The sequence below is a fragment of the Sturnira hondurensis genome, unplaced genomic scaffold, assembly GCF_014824575.4.
Source record: "Sturnira hondurensis isolate 20B ecotype Veracruz unplaced genomic scaffold, ASM1482457v3 Scaffold0008992, whole genome shotgun sequence".
Classification (NCBI taxonomy): domain Eukaryota; kingdom Metazoa; phylum Chordata; class Mammalia; order Chiroptera; family Phyllostomidae; genus Sturnira; species Sturnira hondurensis.
Genome location: NW_028081623.1, coordinates 513,463 through 537,785, shown reverse-complemented (window position 1 = coordinate 537,785; position 24,323 = coordinate 513,463). Strand labels below are relative to the sequence as shown.

General features: G+C 37.8%; 1 protein-coding gene across 1 annotated transcript in view; it reads left to right on the top strand.

Moving 5' to 3' along the window:
- Positions 1-22,959, top strand: part of ASB15 (ankyrin repeat and SOCS box containing 15) — a 52,079-nt gene extending 29,120 nt beyond the window's left edge. Inside the window, exons 7-11 of the mRNA XM_037056491.1 lie at positions 9,875-10,120; positions 11,839-12,010; positions 14,090-14,660; positions 15,194-15,347; positions 21,126-22,959. Of these exons, the coding sequence (XP_036912386.1) occupies positions 9,875-10,120; positions 11,839-12,010; positions 14,090-14,660; positions 15,194-15,347; positions 21,126-21,169 (1,187 nt within the window). The 3' untranslated portion in view covers positions 21,170-22,959. The remainder of the gene's footprint in view (positions 1-9,874; positions 10,121-11,838; positions 12,011-14,089; positions 14,661-15,193; positions 15,348-21,125) is intronic.
- Positions 22,960-24,323: the final 1,364 nt, after the last annotated feature.

Here is a 24,323-nt window from a genome sequence, read left to right as displayed (position 1 = left end):
TTTCCCTTGCCTTTGGAGCCAAATTTATAAAACTTCCTCTATGATTGACATCCATACATTTAGTACCTATGTTTTCTTCTATGTACTTTATTTTTTCAGATCTTATATATAGGTCTTTGACCCATTTTGAATTAATTATTTTTAGTATTTTTTAAAATTTAAATTATTTTGTTGTTCAATTACAGTTGTCTGTATTTTCTCCCCACCCCTTCCCTCACCCCCTCCAAACCACCTTCCTTCCTTGCTTCCACCATCCCCCTTGCTTTTGTCCATATGTCCTTTATAGTAGTTCTTGAAAACCCTTCTCCCCACTGTCCCCACTCTCCTCCCCTCTGGCTATTTTTAGATTGTTCTTAATTTCAATTACTCTGGTTATATTTTATTTGCTTTTTGTTGTTGTTGATTATGTCCCAGTTAAAGGTGAGACCATGTGGTATTTGTCCCTCACCACCTGGCTTATTTCACTTAGCATAATACTCTCCAATTCCATCCATACTGTCACAAAGGGTAGGAGCTCCTTCTTTCTCTCTGCTGCATAGAATTCCATTGTGTAAATGTGCCATAGTTTTTTGATCTACTCATTTGCTGATAGGCACCTAGGTTGCTTCTAGCACTTGGCTATTGTAAATTGTGCTGCTATGAACATTGGGGTGCATAGGTTCTTGTGGATTGGTGTCTCGGGGCTCTTAGGGTATAATCCTAGCAGTGGAATTGCTGGGTCAAAAGGCAGTTCCATTCTTGGTTTTCTGAGGAAATTCCACACTACAAGGGGACAAACTGTAATCTAGCTTCATTCTTTTGCATCTGACTTTCCAATTCTCCAGCACCACTTATTGAAGAGGCTTTCTTCACTTCATTGTGTGTTCATGGCTCCTTTGTCAAAATTTTTTTTGCCTGTATGCCTGTGGTTTTATTTCTGTGTTCCTTGTTTTGTTCCATTGGTCTATGTGTCTGTTTTTCTGCAAATACCATGCTGTTTTGATTATTGTGGCTCCGTAGTATAATTTGAAATTGGGTCGTGTGATACCTCCAGCTGTGTTCTTTTTTCTCAGGATTGCTTTGGCTATTTGGGGTCTTTTGTGGTTCATACAAATCTGACAATATTTTACTCTATTTTTAAATGACATGGGGATATTGATGGGGATTGAATTAAAGCTGTATATTGCTTTAGGTAATATGGACATTTTAACTATGTTGATTCTTCCAATCCATGAACATGGAATATCTTTCTATTTCACTGTGTCTTTTTCAATCTCTTTTTAATAATGTTTTGTAGTTTTCAGTATATAGGTCCTTTATGTTCTTTATTTCTAGTTATTTTACTCTTTTGGTTGCAATTACAAAAGGAACTTTTTAAAAAATTTCTTTTTCTGAAGTATCATTGTTAGTATATTGGAAAGCAATAGATTGTTCTACATTGAATTTATATCTCGTAACTTTACTATATTTGTTTATTATTTCTAATACTTTTTTGGTGGAGTCTTTAAGGTTTTCTACATAAAGAATCGTATCATCTGCAAAAAGCAATACTTTTACTTCTTCCTTCCCAGTTTGGATGCCTTTTATTTCTTTGTCTTTCCTGATGGTTTTGGCTAGAACTTCCAGAACTGTATTAGATAAGAGTAGTGAAAGTGGGCATCCTTCTCTTGTTCATGATCTTAGAGGAAAAGCTTTCAGTTTTTCACCACTAAGTATGACATTGGCTGAAGATTTGTTATATATGGCCTTTATTATATTGAGGTGCTTTTTATACCCATTTTATTGAGTGTTTTAAATGTAAATGGGTGTTGTGTCTTATCAATTGTGTTTTGCATCTATTGATAAGATCATAGGATCTTTATCCTTTGTTTTCTTAATGTGGTGTATTACATTGATCAATTTAATGAACTGTACTTGTTTGTGGCGTGTTATTCTCTAATGTATTATTGTATTCAATTTGCTAGTATTTTGTTTAGGATTTTTGCATCTGTATTAATCAGAGATATTGGTCTGTAGTTTTCTTTTCCAGCATTATCCTTGCCAGGTTTTGGTATCAGGGTTATTTTGGCCTCATAAAATGTGTTAGAAAGTATTTTCTCTTCTTCAGTTTTGTGGAAGAGTTTGAGAAGGAAAGGTACCAAATCTTTTAATGCTTGGCAGAATTCAGTAGTGGAGCCATCTGGTCCTGGACTTTTATTTTTTGGGGTGTTTTTGGTGGTTGTTTCAATTTCTCCACTGTTTATCAGTCTGTTTAGATTTTCCATTTTTGCCTGATCCAGTCTAGGAAAGTTACATATTTTAGGAACTTATTTATTTTTTCTCCATCATTGAATTTGATGGCATATAGTCTTTCATAGTACTCTAATATGGCCTTTTTATGTCTCTGATGTATGTGGTAACTTCTCTTTTATTTCTGATTTTATTTACATGGCTATTTTCTCTCTCTCTTTTTTTTAGTGAGTCCCACTACTGTTTTGTCAGTTTTTTAGTGTTTTCAAAAAATCAGCTCTCTGTTGTGTTCTTTGTATAGTCTTATTGTTCTTTGTTTCATTGAATTGTATTCTAATTTTTATTATTTCTTTTCTTCTTACTTGGGGTTGCTTTTGTTTTTCCTTTTCTAGTTTTTTTAAGATGTGATGTTAGATTGTTTACTTGGGATTTCTCTTGTTTCTTGAGATAGGCTTGCAGTGAGATAAAGTTCCCTCTGATTACTGCTTTCACTGCATCCCAGTTTTGATATGTTGTATTATCATTTTCATTTGCCTCTATATATCTTTTGATCACACATTTTATTTCTTCTTTGACACAGTCATTTTTTAGTAGTTTGTTTTTTAATCTCCACATATTTGTTGGTTTCTTTACTTATTTTTTACAGTTGATTTCTGATTTCAAAGAATTGTAGTCAGCTAATATGGTTGTTATAATTTCAATCTCCTTGAATTTATTGAGGCTAGTTTTGTGACCCAACATATGGTCTATCCTTGAGAGTGTTTCGTGCACATTGGAGAAGAATGTAGAATCTGAGTGTCTGCGATGAAATGCTCTGTAAATATCAGTTATGTCCCTTTGGTATATCATTTAAGGCTGATGTTTCTTTGTTAGTTTTCTGTTTGGATGAGCTGTCTAGACCTGTCAATAGGGCATTAAATTCTCCCACTATGATCATGTTTGTGTCTGTTTCTCTCTTTAGTTCTTTTACTAGTTGCTTTATATATTTAAGTGCTTCCTGCTTGGGTGCATATTTATTAAGAAGCACTGTCTTCTTGATCTTGTGTTCCCTTTATCATTATAAAATGCCCATCTTTGTCTCTTGTGACCTTTCTTATCTCAAAATTTCTTTTGTCAGGTGTTAGTATGGCCACAATGACTTTTCTGTGGATCTTATTTGTTTGTATAATCATTTTCCACCCTTTCACTTTGAATCTACCTCTGTCTTTGCAGGTTAAATGTGTCTCCTGAGAGAAGCATAGGGTTGGTTTCCAAATATTCCAACCTTACTAGGTTGTTAATCTAGTCTGCTACTCTGTGTCTCTTTATTGATGAATTCAGTTCATTTATATTTAGGATAATTATTGATGTATAAGGATTTCCTATAGCCATTTTATCTTTTGTTTTCTGGTAGCTCTAAGCCTCCATGTTTTTTTTTTTCTTTTTGCTTCCATCTGTTTTTGTTTGGTGGTATTCCATACTTCCTTCCTCTTTTTCCTCTTTTTTTCTGTTGTGTGTTTCAGTTGTGTGTATGTGTGTGTGTGTGTGTGTGTGTGTGTCAGTCCATTAGATATATTGAAACACACACCTTACACATTAGAACTATTAGATACAGGAAAAAGAAAGTTTTATACATACAGTAGTCCTTTTTCTTTTGAATGCATGTGAACTCCTTCCTCCTTTGTAAATTGAGATCTCCTTCCCCTTTATGTTGTTTTGTCATAAATTATTCCTGTTTGTGCTGTAAGTTTGTTGGTGATCTTATTCATAGTGTTATGACCTCTTTTCTTTGTTTCAGGGAGAATAAAACCCTTGAGTATTTCCTGCAATCTCCATTGGAGATCTCTTCTGGTAATGAATTCCCTCAGCTTTGTATGTTTGGAAAAATCTTTATTTCTCCTTCATATTTGAAGGATAACTTTGCTGGACATGTTATTCTTGGCTGGCAATTTCTTTCTTTCAATGGTTTGAATATTTGGTTTCACTCCATTTTGGCTTATAGGGTTTCTGCTGGGAAGGTCAGTGATAACCTAATGAGCTCTCCTTTATAGGATACTTTCTTCTATTCCCTAACTACCTTGAGAATTCTTTCTTTATCATTAATTTTTGACAGTTTTAATGCAACGCGCCTGGGAAGCAGCCTCTTTAGATTGAGGTAACTAGGTGTTCTCTCTACTTCTTGAATTAGAGCTAGTTCTTTCCATAGATTTGGGAAGTCCTCATCAACTATTTGTTTGAAAAGGCTCTTTGTTTCCTTCCCTCTCTATTCTTCTGGATGCCTAGTATTCTTTTTTTCTTTTTTTAAAAAATATATTTTATTGATTATGCCATTACAGTTGTCCCATTTCTCCCCCTTCATTACCCTCCACCCTGCACACCCCCTTCCCCCATTCCCCCTTTAGTTTATGTCCATGTGTCACAAGATCTTTAGATTCTATATTTCCCCTACTATTCTTGCCCTCTCCCCTATCTATTTTCTACCTGCTGTCTATGCCACTTATTCTCTGTACCTTTTCCCCCCTCTCTCCTGCTCCCACTCCCCTGTTGCTAACCCTCCATATGATCTTCATTTCTATGGTTCAGCTCCTCATCTGGCTGTCTTCTTAGTTTTCTTTTGTTTAAGGTGTGGTTGTTAATAACTATGAGTTTGCTGTCCTTTCACTGTTAATACTTTTATCTTCTTTTTCTTAGATAAGTCCCTTTAACATTTCATATAATTAGGACTTGGTAATGATGAACTCCTTGAATTTGATTTATCTGAGAAGCATTTTATCTGTCCTTCCATTCTAAATGAAAGCTTTGCTGGATAAAGCAATCTTTGTTGTAGGTCTTTGGATTTCATGACTTGGAATACTTCTTTCCAGCCCCTTCTTGCCTGTAAGGTTTCTTTTGAGAAATCCACTGACAGTCTGATGGGTACTCCTTTGTAGGTGACTGTCCCCTTATCTCTTGCTGCTTCTAGGATTCTCTCCTTCATTTTAATCTTGGCTAATGTAATTATGAGGTGCTTTGGTATGTTCCTTCTTGGGTCCCACTTCTTTGGGATTCTCTGAGCTTCCTGGACTTACTGGAAGTCTATTTTCTTTGCCAGATTGGGGAAGTTCTCCTTTGTTATTTGGTTGAATACGTTTTCCACTTGTTGCTGTTCCTCTTCCCCTTCTGGTACCCCTATAATTCTGATGTTGGAATGTTGAAAGATGTCCTGGAGGTTCCTAAGCCTCTCCTCATTTTTTTGAATTCTTGTTTCTTCATTCTTTTCTGTTTGGTCATGTTTAATTCCTTCTGGTCCACTCCATCGATTTGAGTTCCAGTTTTCTTCCCATCATTATTGTTTTCCTGTGCATTTCCCTTTATTTCACTTAGTGGAGTCTTTATTTTTTTCATCTAATTTGTGACTAAAATCAAGCAGTTCTGTGAGCATCCTGATCACCAGTATTTTGAACTGTGCATCTGATAGGTTGGCTATCTCTTGGTTGCTTAGAAGTATTGGCTCTGGGGCTTTGAGCTGTTCTTCTTGAGCCATAATGTTTTGGTCTGTTCGCACCTGTTATGTATGAGGGGCAGAGCCCTAGGTGTTCACCAGGGCAGGGCAACTCAGTCACTCGGTTGTGATGCTGTATGTCGGGGCGGGGTCAGAGAGGGGCACTGGGGCTTGTTCCAAGTTCTCTCTTGGATTTCAATCCCCTCTGATGTTTCCCGAAAGCAAATTGTGCCCTTCTGGTGCTGGTTCCCAGGTGTGTGGGCTTGTACACCCTCCAGGACCCTTTGAGTCTCTCCAACAAATGCTCTGTGAGCCTGGAAGCCTCTCCCGGCACCTCAACCCTTAAAGTTTTTCCAATTGGTGCTTTTAGGCTTTAATTCCTGTCACTGGGGTCCTAGTTTGTGCAGTCTGTCTCACTGCTCACTCCTCTGCCTGGTTTATCTACGCGGGAATGTGTGACCGCGGTCAGCCAGCCACCTTTTGCCCTCACTGGATCTGCCCATTGCCACTTCATACCTGGGATCTGCCAACTGCCGCCTGCGCACCTCAGTTGCCAGCCACCTTGTCCTGAGAGACCCATCTCCGCCAGCTGCTGACTCTGCCCCTCTTACCAGTCTGGCTGAATGGTTCATTGTTGTTGGACTTCTGTACAGTTCAATTTTCTGTGTTTTGGTTGAGTTTTTGTTACTAAAACTTTGTTGTCTTTAAACTTGGTTGTGTGAGAAGGCATCTTGTTTCCACCTATGCCTCCATCTTGGCCAGAAGTCTAGCATTCTTGTATTGTTCTTCTTGATGGAGTCAGATAGTTCTTATAGAACTCTTTCATTTTTTTGCACTGAGGTCTCTCTCTTCTTTCATCTGTATCATTTCCAGATTTCTGTCTTTGATATCACTGGTCCTTTCCTTCATTTGGTTTGCTCTGTTTACTATGTGTGCTAGTTCCTTTTAGATCTCTGTTACTGAAATCTTCATATCCAGAATTTCTGTTTGTTTCTTTTTTAAAGTTTCAATCTCTTTGTTGAAGCAGTTACTTTGTTGTTTTCTGAGCTCACTAAATTGCCTGTCTCTATTTTCTGGCATCTTGTTGAGTATTTTCAGAATTGCAATTTGAATTCTCTGTCATGTATGTCACATATTCCCATGTGTTTAAGTTTCTTTTCTGGAGATTTTTTACTTTCTTTCCAGTCTGCCTTGCTACCATGATTATTCATAATATTTGAGGGATTCCTTCTCTGCCTAGGCATCAATGTGTGAATGGCTCTTTTGTAGCAAATTAATATAAAAAGGTCTTTCTATTCTTTTCCAGTAGATGGCACTGAATCAAAAGGGTTTTTTTTAGCTTTGCGAGATCCCAGGGTCAACTTGCCATCTCTGGCTGCTGTTAGTGTAGCTGTGATGCGTTGGGGTTGGGAGGAGCTGGGGAAATCTGCCAATTTCTTTGATGTTTTGCCCTCTCGGTAAAATACCTTTACACCCCGACCCCAGGACTGGTCTCAAAATACACCCTTTGTTCAGGCAGTGATATGATTTTGTAGTACTAGTTCTCATGCTTGCAGAAAGTGAGCTCTGCAGCCTGACACCAAGAGCAAAGAAAGGGATGCTCCGGAAGGCTAAGGGGAGGCTAAAGGGAGGAGGCTATACTTCCTAGCTTTGTTTCTTGGTCGGAAGTGCTGATCATCTGACAAACCATGGCCATACTCCTGTGTTGTGTGTCTTTGCCCACTCTCTTGGCTGAGATTGCACTGCTCATTCCTGCAGGAGTGCCGCAGAGTCTGAGCTCCACTGGCGAAGGGGAGTGTCAGCCGCCACAAGATTCCTCCCCTCTCTGGCAGAGATGCACCGTGAGCTCCAAGCTGCCCAACAGTGTCTGTGGCTCATACCAGGCCCTCTCCATTGTCATCTCCCACTTTTTTTCCACTTGCTCACCTTTAGCTGTTTCAATGTGCAGATTTCTCAGGTATATTTGTTCATTGAGCAGGGAATCCTTTACCGAGTTATAGCTGTTCAAATTGTTGAACTTCAAGGGGAGAGACCATGGGGATCTCTCATGTTGCCATTCCTTTGATGTCACTTAAAATGTCAATCTTATCTGTGACTATGATTCCCCTTTTTAATTTTCATACTAAATAAATACAGTTGATTCTTGAATAATACAAATTTGTACTACATGGGTCCTCTAAGATGTAGACTCTTTTCACTAGATACAGTTGGCCATTCATATCTACTGTTTTCACATCTGCAGATTCAACCAAGCAAGGATCAAAAACGTCATTAATTATTTAATTTGTATTTTACTTAGTTATGTTACACAAATATGGTGCCTGATTAACTTCCACTGTTTCAGGCATTTGTTGGTTAGGAATGTCTTTGTGGGTTAGCTTGGGAGGGGATCCCTACAATTTGCATTATTTTTATGGAAAATAAAATATATTCTTTAAAAAAATTAAACTGTAAGTAAAGCTTATTTTAAAAAGTATTTTAAGTTGAATATGGCATATATGAATACGGCATGCATATACACACACACACTGTTGTTTTCTGCAAGAAAGACTAATATCTCTTATCAGTATATTCTCTGAGTCAGGCAAAAGGAAAAATGCAATAAGAGCAAGAAGATAAATGAGGAAATACCTCTTAGTTTGTTTAACTTGTTGATGTTTGCTCTGCAATAACACCAGCTAGGATGAGGCAATTCACTCTAATTAGAGCTGCCAGTGGCAGGTGGGTGATTCAGAGAAAGGCACTGGTCAACACACTCTAATTTAAACAGTGAATAGAAGTAAAACTGAAATCTCACTGCAGTGATGGTTTGCTTGCCTCCAAATGTAGTAGGAAGAGTTTGTCTTCATCCTCCATGAATATTTTTTGGAGTCCTCTTCCTTGCCTTGGCCTTAGATTCTTTCTGCATTCTGCCTCCAGGTGCCCAGAATGTTCTAGGTGGCCCCACATTTCCTCCTGCTTTTCCCAGCAATGGCCCAGACTCTGAGTCTCTCTTCAAACAAGATAGGAAAGGCTTCCTGGTGTAGCTCAGTGGATTGAGCTCGGGCCTGCGACTCAGACGATCACGGTTCGATTCTCAGTCAGGGCACATGCCTGGGTTTTAGGCCAGTTCCCTGCAGGCCAATTCCCATCAGGGGACGCACGAAGGGCAACCATACATTGTTGTTTCTCTCCCTCTCTCCTTCCCTTCCCCTCTAAAGATAAATAAATGAAATCTTAAAAAAAAAAGATAGGAAAGGCTTCTTCCTTAAACTGTAAATTCCACAAGTGAGAACCAAATCTGTCTTTTCCCATTGTCTTCAGTGTTTAACATAATGCCTTTCAGAGAGCAAGTACATACCAAATGAAAGAGTGAATGAGACTGTATTTATTGCTATCTGCAGGGAGTAGCATTCATCTTGCTATTTCTTAATAAGATTTTGCTTATTGATGAGGGAATAGGCATTATATCTTTTGGAACTATTTATATCTAAGTTGAAAAAATCTGTTATTAATTTAAAGAAGGAAAACATTGTTAACAGTGTAATTTCAGCTACTAGAGACAAACAGAGGGGGAGAGACAGCTGATTTTATAATCCTCTGCAATTGGAGTATATTAGCCATCATATGCTCCGTCTATTAAGAACAATCAGCCCACCTAGACTCTCAACATTCCTATACCTAAATTTCCATTAAAAGCATGTGACAGAATGGTTTATTTCATACTACTATCTTTGGAGGGGATTGTTTTTGGGTGGGGAAAAACTTGATGAACCTATTTACACATGTGGTTCCAGGAGCCTAGAAGTGATGAAATGATATTATTAATAATAAACTTATCACTTACTGAGACCCTAGTATATACCAAACATTTAACATACACTATTTATTTTATACAACCCAACACTGTTTTTTTGTTAATGAAGAAGTTAAAATTTAGAAAGATTAAATACAGCATCTTAGCAATGTGCACTGCTTTTCATGAAACTCTCGGACCTCCTCAGACAGAGTCTCAAAGAAAAGGCAGTGTTATCTTGCATACCTATGCTCCACAGTAGAAACTTGGATATGAGAAATGAGAGGGGTGTGAAAAATACAGCATTCTTTTGTAAAAGGGAGTAGCTAACACCTCTTTTGATAATAAATTTAATACTTTGTTTACTATCTCCTGAGATATTCATGTTAATATGCCTCCTGTCAATTGTTCTTTTTGAAATCATCTTCAAGCTGTAAAAAGGGGCTCCTATGACATGGTGTCTGCTCTGCTCAAATACAACACCAGCCTTGACCAGCCCTGCGTCAAGCGATGGTCGGCAATGCATGAAGCAGCCAAGCAAGGCCGAAAGGATCTCATAGCTCTGCTGCTGAAGCACGGTGGAAACGTCCACCTGAGAGATGGGTTTGGAGTCACACCGTTAGGTGTGGCTGCTGAGTATGGTCACTGTGATGTATTGGAACACCTAATCCACAAAGGTACGTGTAAAGCAGTTGCATGTTCCTGACTATTCTCCTGCCTCTTGGATTTCTTCTTCTTCATTGCTCACTGGCTTCTCTTCCTCTCCTGAATGTAGCTGGGCATCAGGCTTCAGTACCCAGCTTTCAATAGCCCCCTAAATAGCTCCCTATTCCACAATTCAATTAAGCCTTGCTAAACCCTATCACGGTTACTAGCAAATCTGCACACCCATCCCTGCTTGCTCTCTCTAAAGACAGCGGTTTTCACATAAGATGGCTCACCAGGGTTTCTCAGTCATCTTCTCCTAAACTGAATTCCTCTTCTTTTGCCCTTTTGATTTAATAATTTTTCTTATTCAAGACTGAAAGCTTAGATTTATCTCTAATTCTTCTACCACCTTTTTCAAATCCAGTCAGTTGCTGACTGCTACACTGTCTCACTTGCCTGCTCCCCTTGGCAGTCCCTCTGGTTTGCATCCTAGTCAGGCCCCTGACATCTTCTCTGGAAATGCAATCATTTTTTAACTTTTCTCCAGGTTTCTAGTTGCCCCCATCAGAGAGTGCTTACTACATACTGAACCCAGCTCCTCTGCCTAAAGGACAGCTACAGTAGTGTAAATAAGTCAGAGAATCCTCAGCGGCTCTCACACCCACTGACTCACACACAGGTCCCCACTATATCACCCTGAATTATTCTACTGGGTGTATCCCTTGCCACTACCATCTTGTATCCTGCACTCCAGCCAAATTAGATGAGAGTACTCCCAAGCATACCTCACATTTTGCTGTCTGGGTTTTGGTCAAGCCTCTGCCTTCATCTGGAATTCTGTCCACATAATTAAACATCAGTTTCGTAAGACATCTCCCCAGTAAAGCCTTCTCTAACTCTGCCCAACAGATGGTGATGTTGCCCTGCCTTTGAAACCTCCAAGTGTTTTATACCAACTATAGAACCAGGAATTAGGAAACCAGATTCTGAAACTGGTTTCTGCCACTTAATCATTGTCTGCCCCCTAGCCAAGTAAGTTAAACAGCTGGTCCTCACTTCCCTCATCAGTAAATAAAGGCTAGGACCACATTATCCCCAAGGACTGTCAAAAGAGAAAAAACTAACATTTTGAGGCCCCCCAAAGTGCAACCTCATTTAATTATTAAGTAAGCCCTATGACATAGCCTCCATTGCCCTCATTTAGATGAGGAGGGAGAGGTAAATAGCTTGCCCCCAGCTCCCACCGCCAGCAGCAGAGCTGTAGTTCAAACACTGTCCTCTTTCCCCTACATTGAGCCTGCCAATCCTGATGGCACGTCCGTGTTACAGTCGTGTTCTTTGAGGATGTTTTGTTTCCCTGCCCCTCTGATTTCTTTAGAGTCATTCATTTTGGGATCTTCTATTGAGTCACACGCAGTGTTTCTACATAGAGTGCAGTTGATAAATATTTGTTGAAAATGAAATAGAGTGTCAACCGTTGTCTTAAAACTTAAAAGTCTAACTATCTCTCTTCCTGGGGGTATTTGTCTATCATAGAAATTGACTTCTCAGATCTTCTAGTGATGCAAAGATTTTCTAATAAAATGAAATGTGCTGTGTAATTGTTTATTAAAAATATTGAGAACATGGATGTTCTTAACTTTACAGTTTTAATTTTAAGTCCTCACCAGAAAGGAAAACAGACTATTAAGGAGCCTGTCTTGACGATCCACCCAGTTATCATTATTCCATGTGTTTACCCTGCCAGGGGGTGATGTGTTTGCTTTGGCGGATGACGGGGCGTCAGTGTTATTTGAGGCAGCAGGAGGCGGGAATCCTGACTGCATCTCTCTCCTGCTGGAATATGGAGGAAGCGGAAATGTGCCCAACAGAGCAGGTCACCTTCCTATACACCGAGCTGCCTACGAGGGACATTATCTGTGAGTGATAAATCATAGGATGATCATTTTAGCATTTTAAGTTAAAAAATGGAAAACTACATATACAGTATAATCACAAGTCTCTTTATAATAACCCCTGTCATTCAAAAAGAAATATGCAAAATATTCAAAAGTTTTGTTCTCCTAAGCATTTATTTGATGTTCCCCCTTCTTTTTGTATTTTTTATTTATAAAAATGAAAAATAATTAATTATAGTTGACATATAACATTACATTAGTTTGAGATGTACATTATAATACTTAGACATTTATATACCGTATAAAGTGCTCACCTCTGTGAGTCTGGTAACCATCTGACATCACACATAGTTATTACAATGCTGTTGACTATATTCCCTATGCTGTACTTTACACCTCATGGCTGTTTTTATAATTGCTAATTTGTGCTGCTTAATCCCTTCACCTTCTTCTCCCACCTCCAAACAAGCCTGCACCAAGACACATTGTATATATTTTTATACTTTATATATAAAATTTCTGCATTGAATGTATACACTTTTGTAATGAAGAGTTTCTCTTTTAGAAGGAAGTTACCCATGAGAATTCTTTACAAGTCACCCAAATATGCCTTTCTGTTTTTTAATTATGCTACAGAATTTCTGAAACTTTTACTCTTTGCAAAGAATTAAATTTTGTGAAAATAGTATGAATATTACTCTAATTATTTAGCAACATGTATGGATATTAGAATATAATGTTAAACATATTGAGTAGAGAAGTTTCATTGTAAATATAGATTTTTTTATTCCATAAAGATTAGGTAGATTTTTAAGTAATAAAATGTGCCACAATTGACACATCATAGAAGTCTATAACATTATCATAAACTACTATGAGAGGTTTGTTTTAGGCAATTAAATGTATTTAATACATTAAAAAACTTTGAAATACTCAGGCTTTATCACCTACAGTGGCTACATTAGCTAAGTGGCCAATGACATAATTGAGTCTAAGTGACATGTTGTTAAAGTTTACCTGGATTTCTTCCCAGGGTGTTCATAAATTCACACATGGTAGCTCTGAATTAGGCACAAGAGATCAAGTTATCCTTGCTGGTGGTTTTCATCAACGTCTACTTGGTCAGTGAAGTGTGAAATTTGCAACTATCTCTAGTTCTTAGAAACATAAGCTCTGGTTTGTCATCTCTATTGGACTAATATAAGGTTGATGAAATAACAAAAACTCTTCTTATGCCTAATAATTAGATTTTAGCTTATTTTGAAGCAGACAGGATGTACAAAGCCAATATTAAATTATGCATAGCTCAGAAAGCAGTGAAAGAGGAGTAATAACAATGAAAATTCAACAGTCTTAAATTCTAATCCTTGCTCCATGTGTGTGTGACCTTGGACAAGTCATTTCACTTTTCCAGACTTCATATGACTTTTCTGTCAAATGAAGGAGTTGCACTTAAATGATGTTCAAGGTAACTTCCAGCTTTAAATTCCTGTGACTCCATGATTATAATAATGATCAAGATTATGAAACATTTCTCCATGCCATCAGATGGCTCACTCTTCTATTTTTCATTAAATAGCATTGGTTGCTGATAAATATTAAGTTTTTCAGAGAAGAACTGAAAGATGGAGATGGTTCCCGAAGAACCAAAATTCTAGGACCAAACGTAAGATCCAGCACGATCCCCAGGAATATTTAGAATGGGAAGCCAAATAAAAACTGGGTTGAACAACAACAACGAGAAACCTATAGCTAACATCGTTCATAAGAGTGAAAGATGAATGCCTTTTCCCCTAAAACAAGGAGCAAGGAAAGTTAATGTCATAGCCTCTGGCTTTTCAATTACAGCCCATTTTTCTCCTCTGTATCAGTAAAATTATATTTATAACTTCTAAAAAACTAAACTAAATTACAGTTAAGTAATTAGTAGTAAGTCTATGGACAAAGGTTAAATGTCTTTGTATAAGATTATTTAGCAAAAGTAAAGGAAACAAACTGCATTTATTTGTCTAGTGAGGAAGCTGGTTTAATTAAGTTCTTGATTGTCTTCATGCCATGTGGATATTTGATTTAAAAACAATTTTTTTTTTAAATTTTCAGTGCACTGAAATATCTTATCCCAGTAACATCCAAAAATGCAATCTGGAAAAGTGGGCTCACACCAGTTCACTCCGCAGCAGATGGGCAAAACGTACAGTGCCTGGAGCTGCTCATTGAAAATGGTTTTGATGTCAATGCTCTGCTCGCTGACCACATTTCCGAGAGCTATGATGATGAGAGGAAGACTGCACTGTATTTTGCTGTTTCTAATAATGATATCCATTGCACAGAAGTCCTTCTGAATGCAGGTGCAGACCCAAACTTAGATCCCCTCAACTGTCTACTCGTGGCTGTGAGGGCCAATAATCATGAAATTGTCCGGCTGCTTCTCTCCCATGGAGCGAATGTCAATTGTTATTTTATGCATGTGAATGACACTCGTTTCCCCAGTGCCATTCAGTATGCCCTAAACGATGAGGTAATGTTGAGGCTGTTGCTGAATAATGGCTATCAAGTGGAGCTGTGCTTTGAATGCATGCACGGGGACATCTTTGGGAATTCATTTGTGTGGTCAGAGATAGAGGAAGAGGCACTGCCGGGATGGACCTCTTGTGTAATAAAGGATAACCCGGTGAGTTCCAGTCTCTCCTTCTGCGTGTTGGGTCATCATCCTAATTCCCACTCATTTAGACACGTAACAAGAAAAGAAAATTCAACTCTAACTTTCATATTTTTCTTGTTCTTGAACTTTTGTTGGCACAATATGGGGCATACGTGTAAAACTAGGGACACAAGATAGTGTTTATGTTTCTTGAAATGGAAACTGAATGTTGAAGAATGTGAAAATGTATACAGTTCATAACTTATGCTTATTTGGTGGAAATATTGGGGCTAGAAGTGTGGAAGGAATAATCATGGAAAGAAGCATGATTCTTCCATGTTATGTTGACCGCAACTGCATCAGAGCCATGCATGTAGTAACTCCAGGGCCCACAGTTTCATAGAAACAAGCAAATAATTTATTTTTCTCTTTTGTTCATTATATGGAGGGAACTTTTATTCTTTATAAAAAGATAAAGATAGTAATTTTTATAACAAAATTGAGTGTTTATGTATATGGTATGTTGAAAGTACTACTAAATTAAATTTTATCAATTCTCTCAGTTCTGTGAGTTTATTACAGTTCCTTGGATGAAACACCTGGTAGGCAGCGTTATTCGTGTATTAATAGATTACATGGATTATATCCCTCTGTGCGCTAAACTGAAGTCTGCACTGGAAGTACAGAGAGAATGGCCAGAAATCCGTCAAATACTAGGTAAAAACTAGTTTGCCTACAGAAGTTCTTATGAAAAATGCCTATAGGGGAAGTTTCTTAATGTCATCTTTGATACTTTTTCAGTGCTACTTTCCTTTCAGAATTATGTGTTTGAAAATCATCCTTAATATTTAAGATACTAACTTTTGTTCTTCTTGAAACTTTCCAACTCTGTAATTTTATAATGGGTGATATAAAACTATATTAACACTCAACTAGACTTCATTCTTAAAAGTTAACGTCCATTAATACCATAAGTATGTAGACTGTAATCTACATATGTGTACGGAACTGTTATTTATTTTTATATATTCAAGGCTTAGCATAATTCCTACTATGTGATAAAAACTCAATAACTACTGAGTAAATGAATGAATGGTGTGAATTAGAATCATCCTTTTTGATATGCTCTCTCTCAGATCTTTATCGACAAATTCCTACCATCAAAACTTTGTATTACGGACAAGCTACTATGTATTATCCTCTAGGTTAAAGTTTAGTTATAATCATAAAAGTGAATCTTATTATAAATGTTTCTGTAAAATTACTTCAAATACATATAGAAACAGAGAGATTAGAGATGTTTTCTCTTTCAAAATATTGGTTTGGAAAAATAAACTTTAAAACCAACTTGGACATCAATTTCATGGATCCTGATGAGGCATGATAAAACTTTACATTTATATATTCTGCCACTCTTAATAAACCCAAATCAGCCTTGAATGGAATAAAAGGAAACTCTCAATAGCTGATTCTCTAGGATCAGGTAAATTCTATGTAAATTAGGTAGATTATATTTTTCAGTCAATAAAATGAAATTTAATGTTGAGCTGATTTATATACCAAGTTTGTTAGGTAAAGTTCTACAAAAGTAGAACTTTTCTTTTTTTTGGTAAAATTCTACAAAAATAAATAAGAGTGATAAGGTGGTTTTCATTTAAACATTTTAGTTTCAATCCAAGTCTCATACATTAAATTAATTCATATGAATTTTGTGAGAAGAATGGAGACTTTGACTAGAAAAAGTGATAATTCAACCCAATGCAGATTGGAAGATAAGCTTGAATTTTCCTCAAAAGACTTCTGCTGGAGTGAGTTCTACAAAAGCACATACTTTGTGGAAATAAATGCAGTCTTGTGAGCCTAGAAAGTACCCTCTGTACTCAGGTGGAAGTTCAGATGGGATGAGATTCTGGCCTTGTCTAGGAGTAGGATTGCTGGGTTGTCATTCAGGGCTGATATTTTCATGGAAACGTACATCATTTTATTGTATCACTCTTGTTTTATTAAGGAGAAAGGAATTTTTTATTTTCTAAAAATAACCAAGGTAGTCATACTAGCTGTGTAATTTTGAGAAAGTTACTTGGATTTTTTATCCAAGGTTTTCCCATTGCAAAATGGGGCTGTGATAGTAGTTACCTCAAAAGGTTGTTGTGGGAATTTAAAAAGATGATGACTGTGAGGTGCTTAGCATACTACCTAGAATATTAAAAATACAACAAATATAGCTATTTTAAAAACTACAGTATTAGTGGTTTTGTATTATTTTTATTACATGGTAAGTTTGTGTGAAGTATGAAATGTGTATGTAAAGTATATCATGAAATCCTCACAACTTGTAGAGGTGGGTGTTATCATGCTAATTTTTATCAATGAAAATCTAAGGCTAAGGGAACTACGCAATAGTCTGGACCCGACGAATTCATGAAAAACTGGGCTGTTTGGCTCCCTCTCAGAACTAAGGCCCACATTGGGAGAAACATCAAAATCAAGCAGGCTAGAGATAAGAGAGAGTCCACATAGTAGGGTGGCAAACAAAATCAGGAAACCTCAGGGGGCAAGATACCACACTTTGGATCATTGCATGAAGACAACAGACTAGTAAGCTCTGTTAAGTTAGAAGAGCTATCCTGAACCTAACTTCCTCTTAGAAATTCAGGAAAACTAAATTCACACAACAATGAATCACAGAAAATCATCATAGTCAAATCTCATATAAATTTATCACAAGAAAGGACAAAAATAGACATGTCAAATTTTTAAAAAATTTTGTCAATACTATTGTGTAGGAATAGCACACTGAGGTGACAAAGTTCTAAAGGAAGTGGTTACTGTAAAAGTCAGAATACCAGTTCCTCACAGGGGAGGAATAAAGAAAGCTTGGAAGGAATTTTTGGGTGGCTGGGGCAGTTCTATTTATGGCCTGGGAAGTAATTAAAGATGTTGACCTAATAATCACTTATAATAACTTAAGAAACTATGTATTTCTTCAGTTGCTCAATCTATATTCTATTTTACAACACAAAGGTTAAACATTTTGGAGATTGTAAGGACAAGAACTCCAAAGCTTAGACAAATTAATTTTCCAAAGTTGTAGACACAGACAGTAACAAAGCAAGAATTTGAACTCTTGTCTGTCTCAATTCAAAACATAGGCTTTTTCTCCAATACCACTCTGTTTCCTGTCATAGAACAAATATTGCTCCTAATTGGTAGTTAATTTTCCATGTGTTTATACTGAAAAAGAATGACTAATTTTTAGGACATTAGAAAGGCAATCCAAGTAAAAATAAGAGGAAGGTTTTTGTTTTTTTCAGTCGTTATTACAACCAGTATGTTAGTTGATTGCTATGAGTATGGTTAACCACTGGATGTCAGGATTCCTCCAGGTATAGAAGAGGCAGTATATTTGTTTGTTTGCTTTTAAGTTATATTTTATTGATTATGTTATTACAGTTGTCCTGATTTCCCCCCTTTTGTCCTCTTCCACCAAGCACCCCCCACTACCTCAGGCAATCACCTCACCTTGTTCATGTTCACAGGTCATGTATTTTCTTGACTACTCCCTTGTCTATACTGCATTTTACATCCCCAGGGCTATTCTGTAACTTCGTATTTGCACTTCCTAATCCCCTCACTTCTCAGCCATTCTTCCACAGCCCCCCTCCCATCTCTTTATCTTTAACCTTTGGCATTTTAATTATTATGTGTCTTGGAGTGGACCTCTTTGTGTCCATCTTGTTTGGGACTCTCTGTTCTTCCTGGACTTGTGTGTCTATTTCCTTCACCAAATTAGGGAAGTTTTCTTTCATTATTTTTTCAAATAGATTTCCAGTTTCTTGCTCTTTCTCTTCTCCTTCTGGCACCCCTATGAAGTGAATGTTGGATTGCTTTAAAGTTGTTCCAAAGGCTACTTACACTATCTTTATTTTTTGGATTCTCTTCTTTTTATTGTTCTGATTGGTTGTCTTGTGCTTCCTTATGTTCCAAATCATTGATTTGACTTTCAGTTTCATCCACTCTATTGTTGTTTCCCTGTAAATTATTCTCTATTTCAAATAGTGTATCCTTTGTTTCTGATTGAATCTTTTTCATGCTGTTGAGGTCCTCACTAAGTTCCTTGAACATTGTTATAACCACTCTTTTAAACTCTGCATCTGATAGATGGTTTATCTCCATTTCCTTTAGCTCTTTTTCTGGAGTTCTGATCTGTCCTTTCATTTGGGCCATGTTTCTTTTTCTTCTCATTTTGGCAGGCTTCCTGTGTTTATTTCTATGTGTTAGGTAGGGCTGCTTTGACTCCATGCCTTGGTAGTGTGGCCTAATGTAGTAGGTGTCCTGTAGGGTCCAGTGGCACAGCCTCCCCTATCACGCAAGCTGAGTACTTGAGGTGGACCCTCTGTGTAGGCTGATTACACCTTCTTCTCCTAGTTGAGCCTTGATTGCTGTTAACAGGTCAATGGGAGGGATTTACCAGGCCAGTCTACTGCAAGGATCATCTGGGCACAATGACCACCAACCTCTGCTCTCTGTGGAGGATGAGCTATGGGGGCAGGCTGGTGGTACTCCAGCATGGTCTATAGCTGCCCCGGGGTTTCCTGGGTGGCACAGGCCAAGATCAGCCCCCACCTGTGTTTTTCCAGGGGTCATACGCTGAATTATAAAGCAATATGAGATGGCTGCTACTTGTACTGGGCTTGGAGATTTCCAGGCAAAGCCAAGCTGTGAATGTAGGCTGCTAGTTCTGGGCCTGAGTCTCCCTTAGGCCAGCTGCTGCTTGAGAGAATTTAGGAAGTTTTGAAGCATGAGCCAGTCACATGGAAAAGCAGTTTGGGTGGGCCTGTAAACTGGGTGGGACGGAGTCTCTGGGGATCTCCAAGTAGGTCAAACAGTGTTAGCTAAGTTGATGGAATCTTAGATATGACACCAGACTGCCAGCTCTGTGGGGGGAAAGCTCAGAAAATGGCCAATGGCCTCTGTTCACCTTGATGCCAGATACCTCAGCCTCCCCTGTGTGCACCACTGATTTCCCTCAAGCCACCTCCCCAATGCTGGAGTCAGAAAGAGTGAGTCTGAGTAGGGGAGTCCATATGTGGGTACTTGAAGAGGAACTGCTTGGGGCCCCAGTAGTTTCTTCCACCAACTCAATCTCTGCTGGTTTTTGCAGCCAGAAGTTGTGGGGACTTATCTTTTGGCACTAGAACCCTGGTCTGGGGGCCCTGGTGTGGGGCTGGGACTCCTCGCTCCTGAGATATCCCTCCTCAATTTTTATCCACCACATGTGGATGTAGGACCAGCACATTCAGTGCGTTCACCCCTCCTACCAGTCTGGATGGATGTGGTTTCTTTAATGCTGTTATTGTCTGATTTCCATTCAACTTGATTACTGTCAGTTCTGAGCGTTGTATAATTTAGTTGTAATTTTGCTGTAGTGTACAGAGAGATGAGCCATGTCTGCCTGTGCTGCCATCTTGATCCAAAGTCTGGAGGCTGTATGTTTGTTAGGGGAGAAGATTAAAGTGGTAATTTTTTTTAAAGATGGGTTTATTTTGCCTATTTTGGTAACAATTATTTTGCCTCAATTGTTTTTGAAAAACATTTTTAATTTTAAAATGATCATTTAAATGTTAATAATCTCAAATGTAACAGAAATGTGATGTCTTTTATTTTTGAATTGAGTGGTATTTCACATTATTGAGTGGTTACAAGGTACCAAGCACTTTTCTAATACTTTACATGAGTTAATTTCTTTGGCCTTCAAACAACCCTAGGAGGTAGGTCCCACACTTATCCACATTTCACAGCTGAGAATACCAAGGGGTTAAGTAACCGAGCTAAGGTTACACAAGGACTAATTAGCAGAGCCAGGATTTTATTCCAGGCTAACTGTGTGCTATGCTGCCCTTTCACTAGCTTGTATTGCTGGGATAAAGTATCAGTATTCAAATTGCAATATAATTAAAGTCAGAGTTGAAAGTAAAGACTAACTCTGATATTTGACATTAGATTTAACAAAATGTTTAGATGTCAGACACTGAAACAAGCCTAAGAATCATAAACACATGGAATCATCTGCATCAGATGTTTCCTGGACAAGTTTTCATGAGAAGGATTTGTAGAGGAGAGAAAAAGTAAAGAAATGTATCTCTGTAATATTCAATTTAAAAAAACAGGTAGGAGGAGATGTGAGCACTTGTTCTCTTACATCAAGTCCATTCATTCATTTAACGTACCCCAGTTGAAGGCCCCTATGAGCCAGACTGTGTTCCTGACACAGAGACAGACTAAATATCCGTATTCCTGGAGATTACATGCTAGAGGGATGGTCTGCAAAGCTTAATTACAATTTGAATTTCACTTAAAGTCCCCAGTTGCCATAATGTGCATACCTGTTTTTCAGAATAACATCATTAATGTTACCCTAAAAGAGTCTATACCATCCAGGTCAATCCACTAATATTGGTTTTTATTTTTGCTTCTCTTCCCCACTCATTTTAGAGAATCCTTGCTCGTTAAAGCATTTGTGCCGGTTAAAAATCTGAAGACTTATGGGACTCCAGCGACTCTGCCAGCCAGCCTCGGTGAAGAAGCTTCCTCTACCACCAAGTATTCAAAGATACATATTATTTAAAGAGTATGATCTCTATGGACGAGAGCTAAAATTGCCATAACTTATAAATAATATTTTAAATGCCATTTAAGAAATATTTTGAAATGTGATTCCCTAAGAACATTTCTTGGAATCATTTTACATCCTTAAGGTATTTAAATCCATTGACAGTTTTAAAATGGGATCCTGTGTTCTTATGAGAACAGTGCATTTAACCTCCTTAAAAACCTTTACATTGTGATTTTTAAAATTCAAGTATAGTTGATACACAATATTATATTGGTTATATTAGTTTCAGATGTACAATATAGTGATGCCACATTTTATACTTTATGTGATCACCCTGCTAGTTCTAGTAATCATCTGTCACCACGCAAGCTTAACACAATATTATCGACTATATTCCTCTTCCCCTTCTCACCCATTCCCCCACTCCACCCTTCTGATAGCCATCGTTTGGATTACATTGTGATTTTTTAAAGCTAGCTAATATTTTTATTTGAATTTTTATTGATTTTCTTCACTTGCAAGAAGTCTTCAAATTCTCCCTTCAAGTGGCTCCTACAATATCCATCAACGAGTCTCTCCTGTGTTTATAAAACAAAGACCCACTTTTTCAAACCACATCTTCAGCCAGTCCCTGGCCCTTCCTCTCCTTTCTCTCGTGGCCAAACTGCATGGCAGAGCGCCTTCCTGCCTGCAGATTTACACACTGTATCTGGCTTCTGCTCCCTCCACTGCCCTTCTCAACGTCCTTAACCACTTCGTGTTGCTAATTCCAATGACCATTCTTCAGTCCTTTCAACTGATTCCTGCCCATCTGACACTTGCCTGCTCCCTCCTTGAAAATGTCTTCCCTTGGTTTCCAACCTTGGTGTCTTGGCTCTCCTCCCAGACTGCTTTTTCTCTGTCTTCTTTCTGTGTTGCTCATTTCCTCTAAGCTTTCTGTGATAAGTCTTAAGCCTTTTTCTTATGCTACATTATTTGGGAAATTCCACCCATGTACACTCTTGACTACCAAATTTATATCTGAAGTTCAGCTCTTTCTATCCTATGCCTGAGACCTGTGTAGACAATTGCCCTAATGGTCATGAACACCAAGATACCTCAAGTTCAACATGTCCCAGATGAACTCATTATCTTCCTCCTTCTCTTACATTCTCTAGCTCGATGGTTAGTGCAATTATCAATTCAGTTTCCCAAGTCAGATGCCTGGACATTCATCTTGACCATCCAAATTTCTTTACCCAATATAACAGACCATCAAATCCTGATAAGTTTATCTCTTCAAATTATTTGCTACTCTGTTTCAGTGATTTTGGCCCTAATTCCAGCTCTTGTCTCCATTTACTGAGATACTCTAGTGCGGGCTAACTGGCCTTCCTTCCTGCTGTCCTGCCTTATTCAACATGCATGCTACACACAACATCCCAGAATGAGCTTTTATAAATGTAAGTAGAGTTTCATTCGCCTGCTTAAAATTATTCCCGTTGCTCATAGGATAAAGTCCAAATGGCCCCTCATGATCTAACTCTCTGCGTTCTTCCTCAGCCTTATCTCTTGATGTCTTCCTCAACTGTCCCCTTGAACTATACTAAACACATTTTAGAAGTTTAATCTTTGAACAGTGACTCCTAGACTTATGTAAAATCTATACATCCATAGTTTTGGTCTCACTAATTTTAAAAATAGGGCCATTTATTTAGATATATAGAGAGGATCCCAGACAGAGGGAGAAAAAGTGCATAATATGTATATATACTAATACATATATGTGTATAAACATATATACTACTATCACTGTCATTTCACAAAAGAGAAGCCATTTTAGTGGCAAAAATAAGGCAGCCTTAAATAAGGCTTTAATAAGGCATACTATATTAAAATGGTATGACTTTAGCTTTTGGAAGACTTACCACACTGTCTTCATTTTCCCATTGATGGATGAAAATTTCATTCTGGCTGAATGAGTATCTTAGGTTCGTTGTTTGGGAATCACTGCTGTAGAACAGATCGCGCTCTCTTGCACCTCAGAGGGCTTTGCGCTTTCTTCTCTCTAGCTCTGGAATCCTCCTTCCATGTCCTTCCTCCCCTCTGCACTTCTTACCCTACAGGTCTCAGCACGGATGTTGGTCCTCCAGGATGGGAGGCCCCTGAATAGCAATTCTCCCGTGTTGTCACAGGTGCCTCTGTTTGTTCTCCGTTGTCCGCCCCACTAGACTGTGAGCCCTGTGAGGGCAGAGTCTGTGTCTGCTTTGTTTTCCAGGATTTTCTCAGGGCCAGATACATTCCCTAGATCACAGAGAGAGTTCAAAAATTAGTTGTTAAATATATTCAATGAGTGAATGTTATCGAGACCCAGACAAAATAACCAATGACCTAATGGTAAATGATAGTTTTTAATCTCTGAATTGGTTATATAACCTTAATATGTAATTATTTAGATTTATTTTTCTTAGATTTTAATGTTTTCTTAGGTTTATTTTTATCTTAAGTATTACTGCATTGTTTCGACTATAATATCTCACCGATTGTGAATTTTTTCAAATTGTATTTAGTTTTAGTGTTGAGACATAAATAAGTATAAAAATTACTTGTACAATTACAGCTATGCAAGTTTTAACCCCTTGCATTCCCTAGAGTTATATTTTATGTAAATTAGACTGCAATGTATTTAATTAGAACCATAATGTTTTACGTAGAGATTTCACGATTCCTCTGTTGCTCTCCTACTTGTGGCAAAAATGCATTTTTACCTGCAAATGTGCACTAAATAAATAAAAAATGTTAACAAGAATTTAACTTTGCCATGTGACTTCACATATGAAATAAACTAAAGCTTTGACATTTTCTTTAATGTAGTTTATATAAAAGGAGTCAAGAAATACATGAAAGTAAATACACAAATTCAATGCACATGCTATAGGTTTTGAAAACGGTTCTTTTGGTATTTGTAAAGCAGGAGAAAAATGTGTCTTATGAAACTGAGGCAATCGCTGCTTCCAAATGGATTTGATCTTTTTCTTACCACATCTTGAAGATTGTTAGCAGTGTTTTGTTTTTGAGTGGGCTGGATGGTAAGGGGA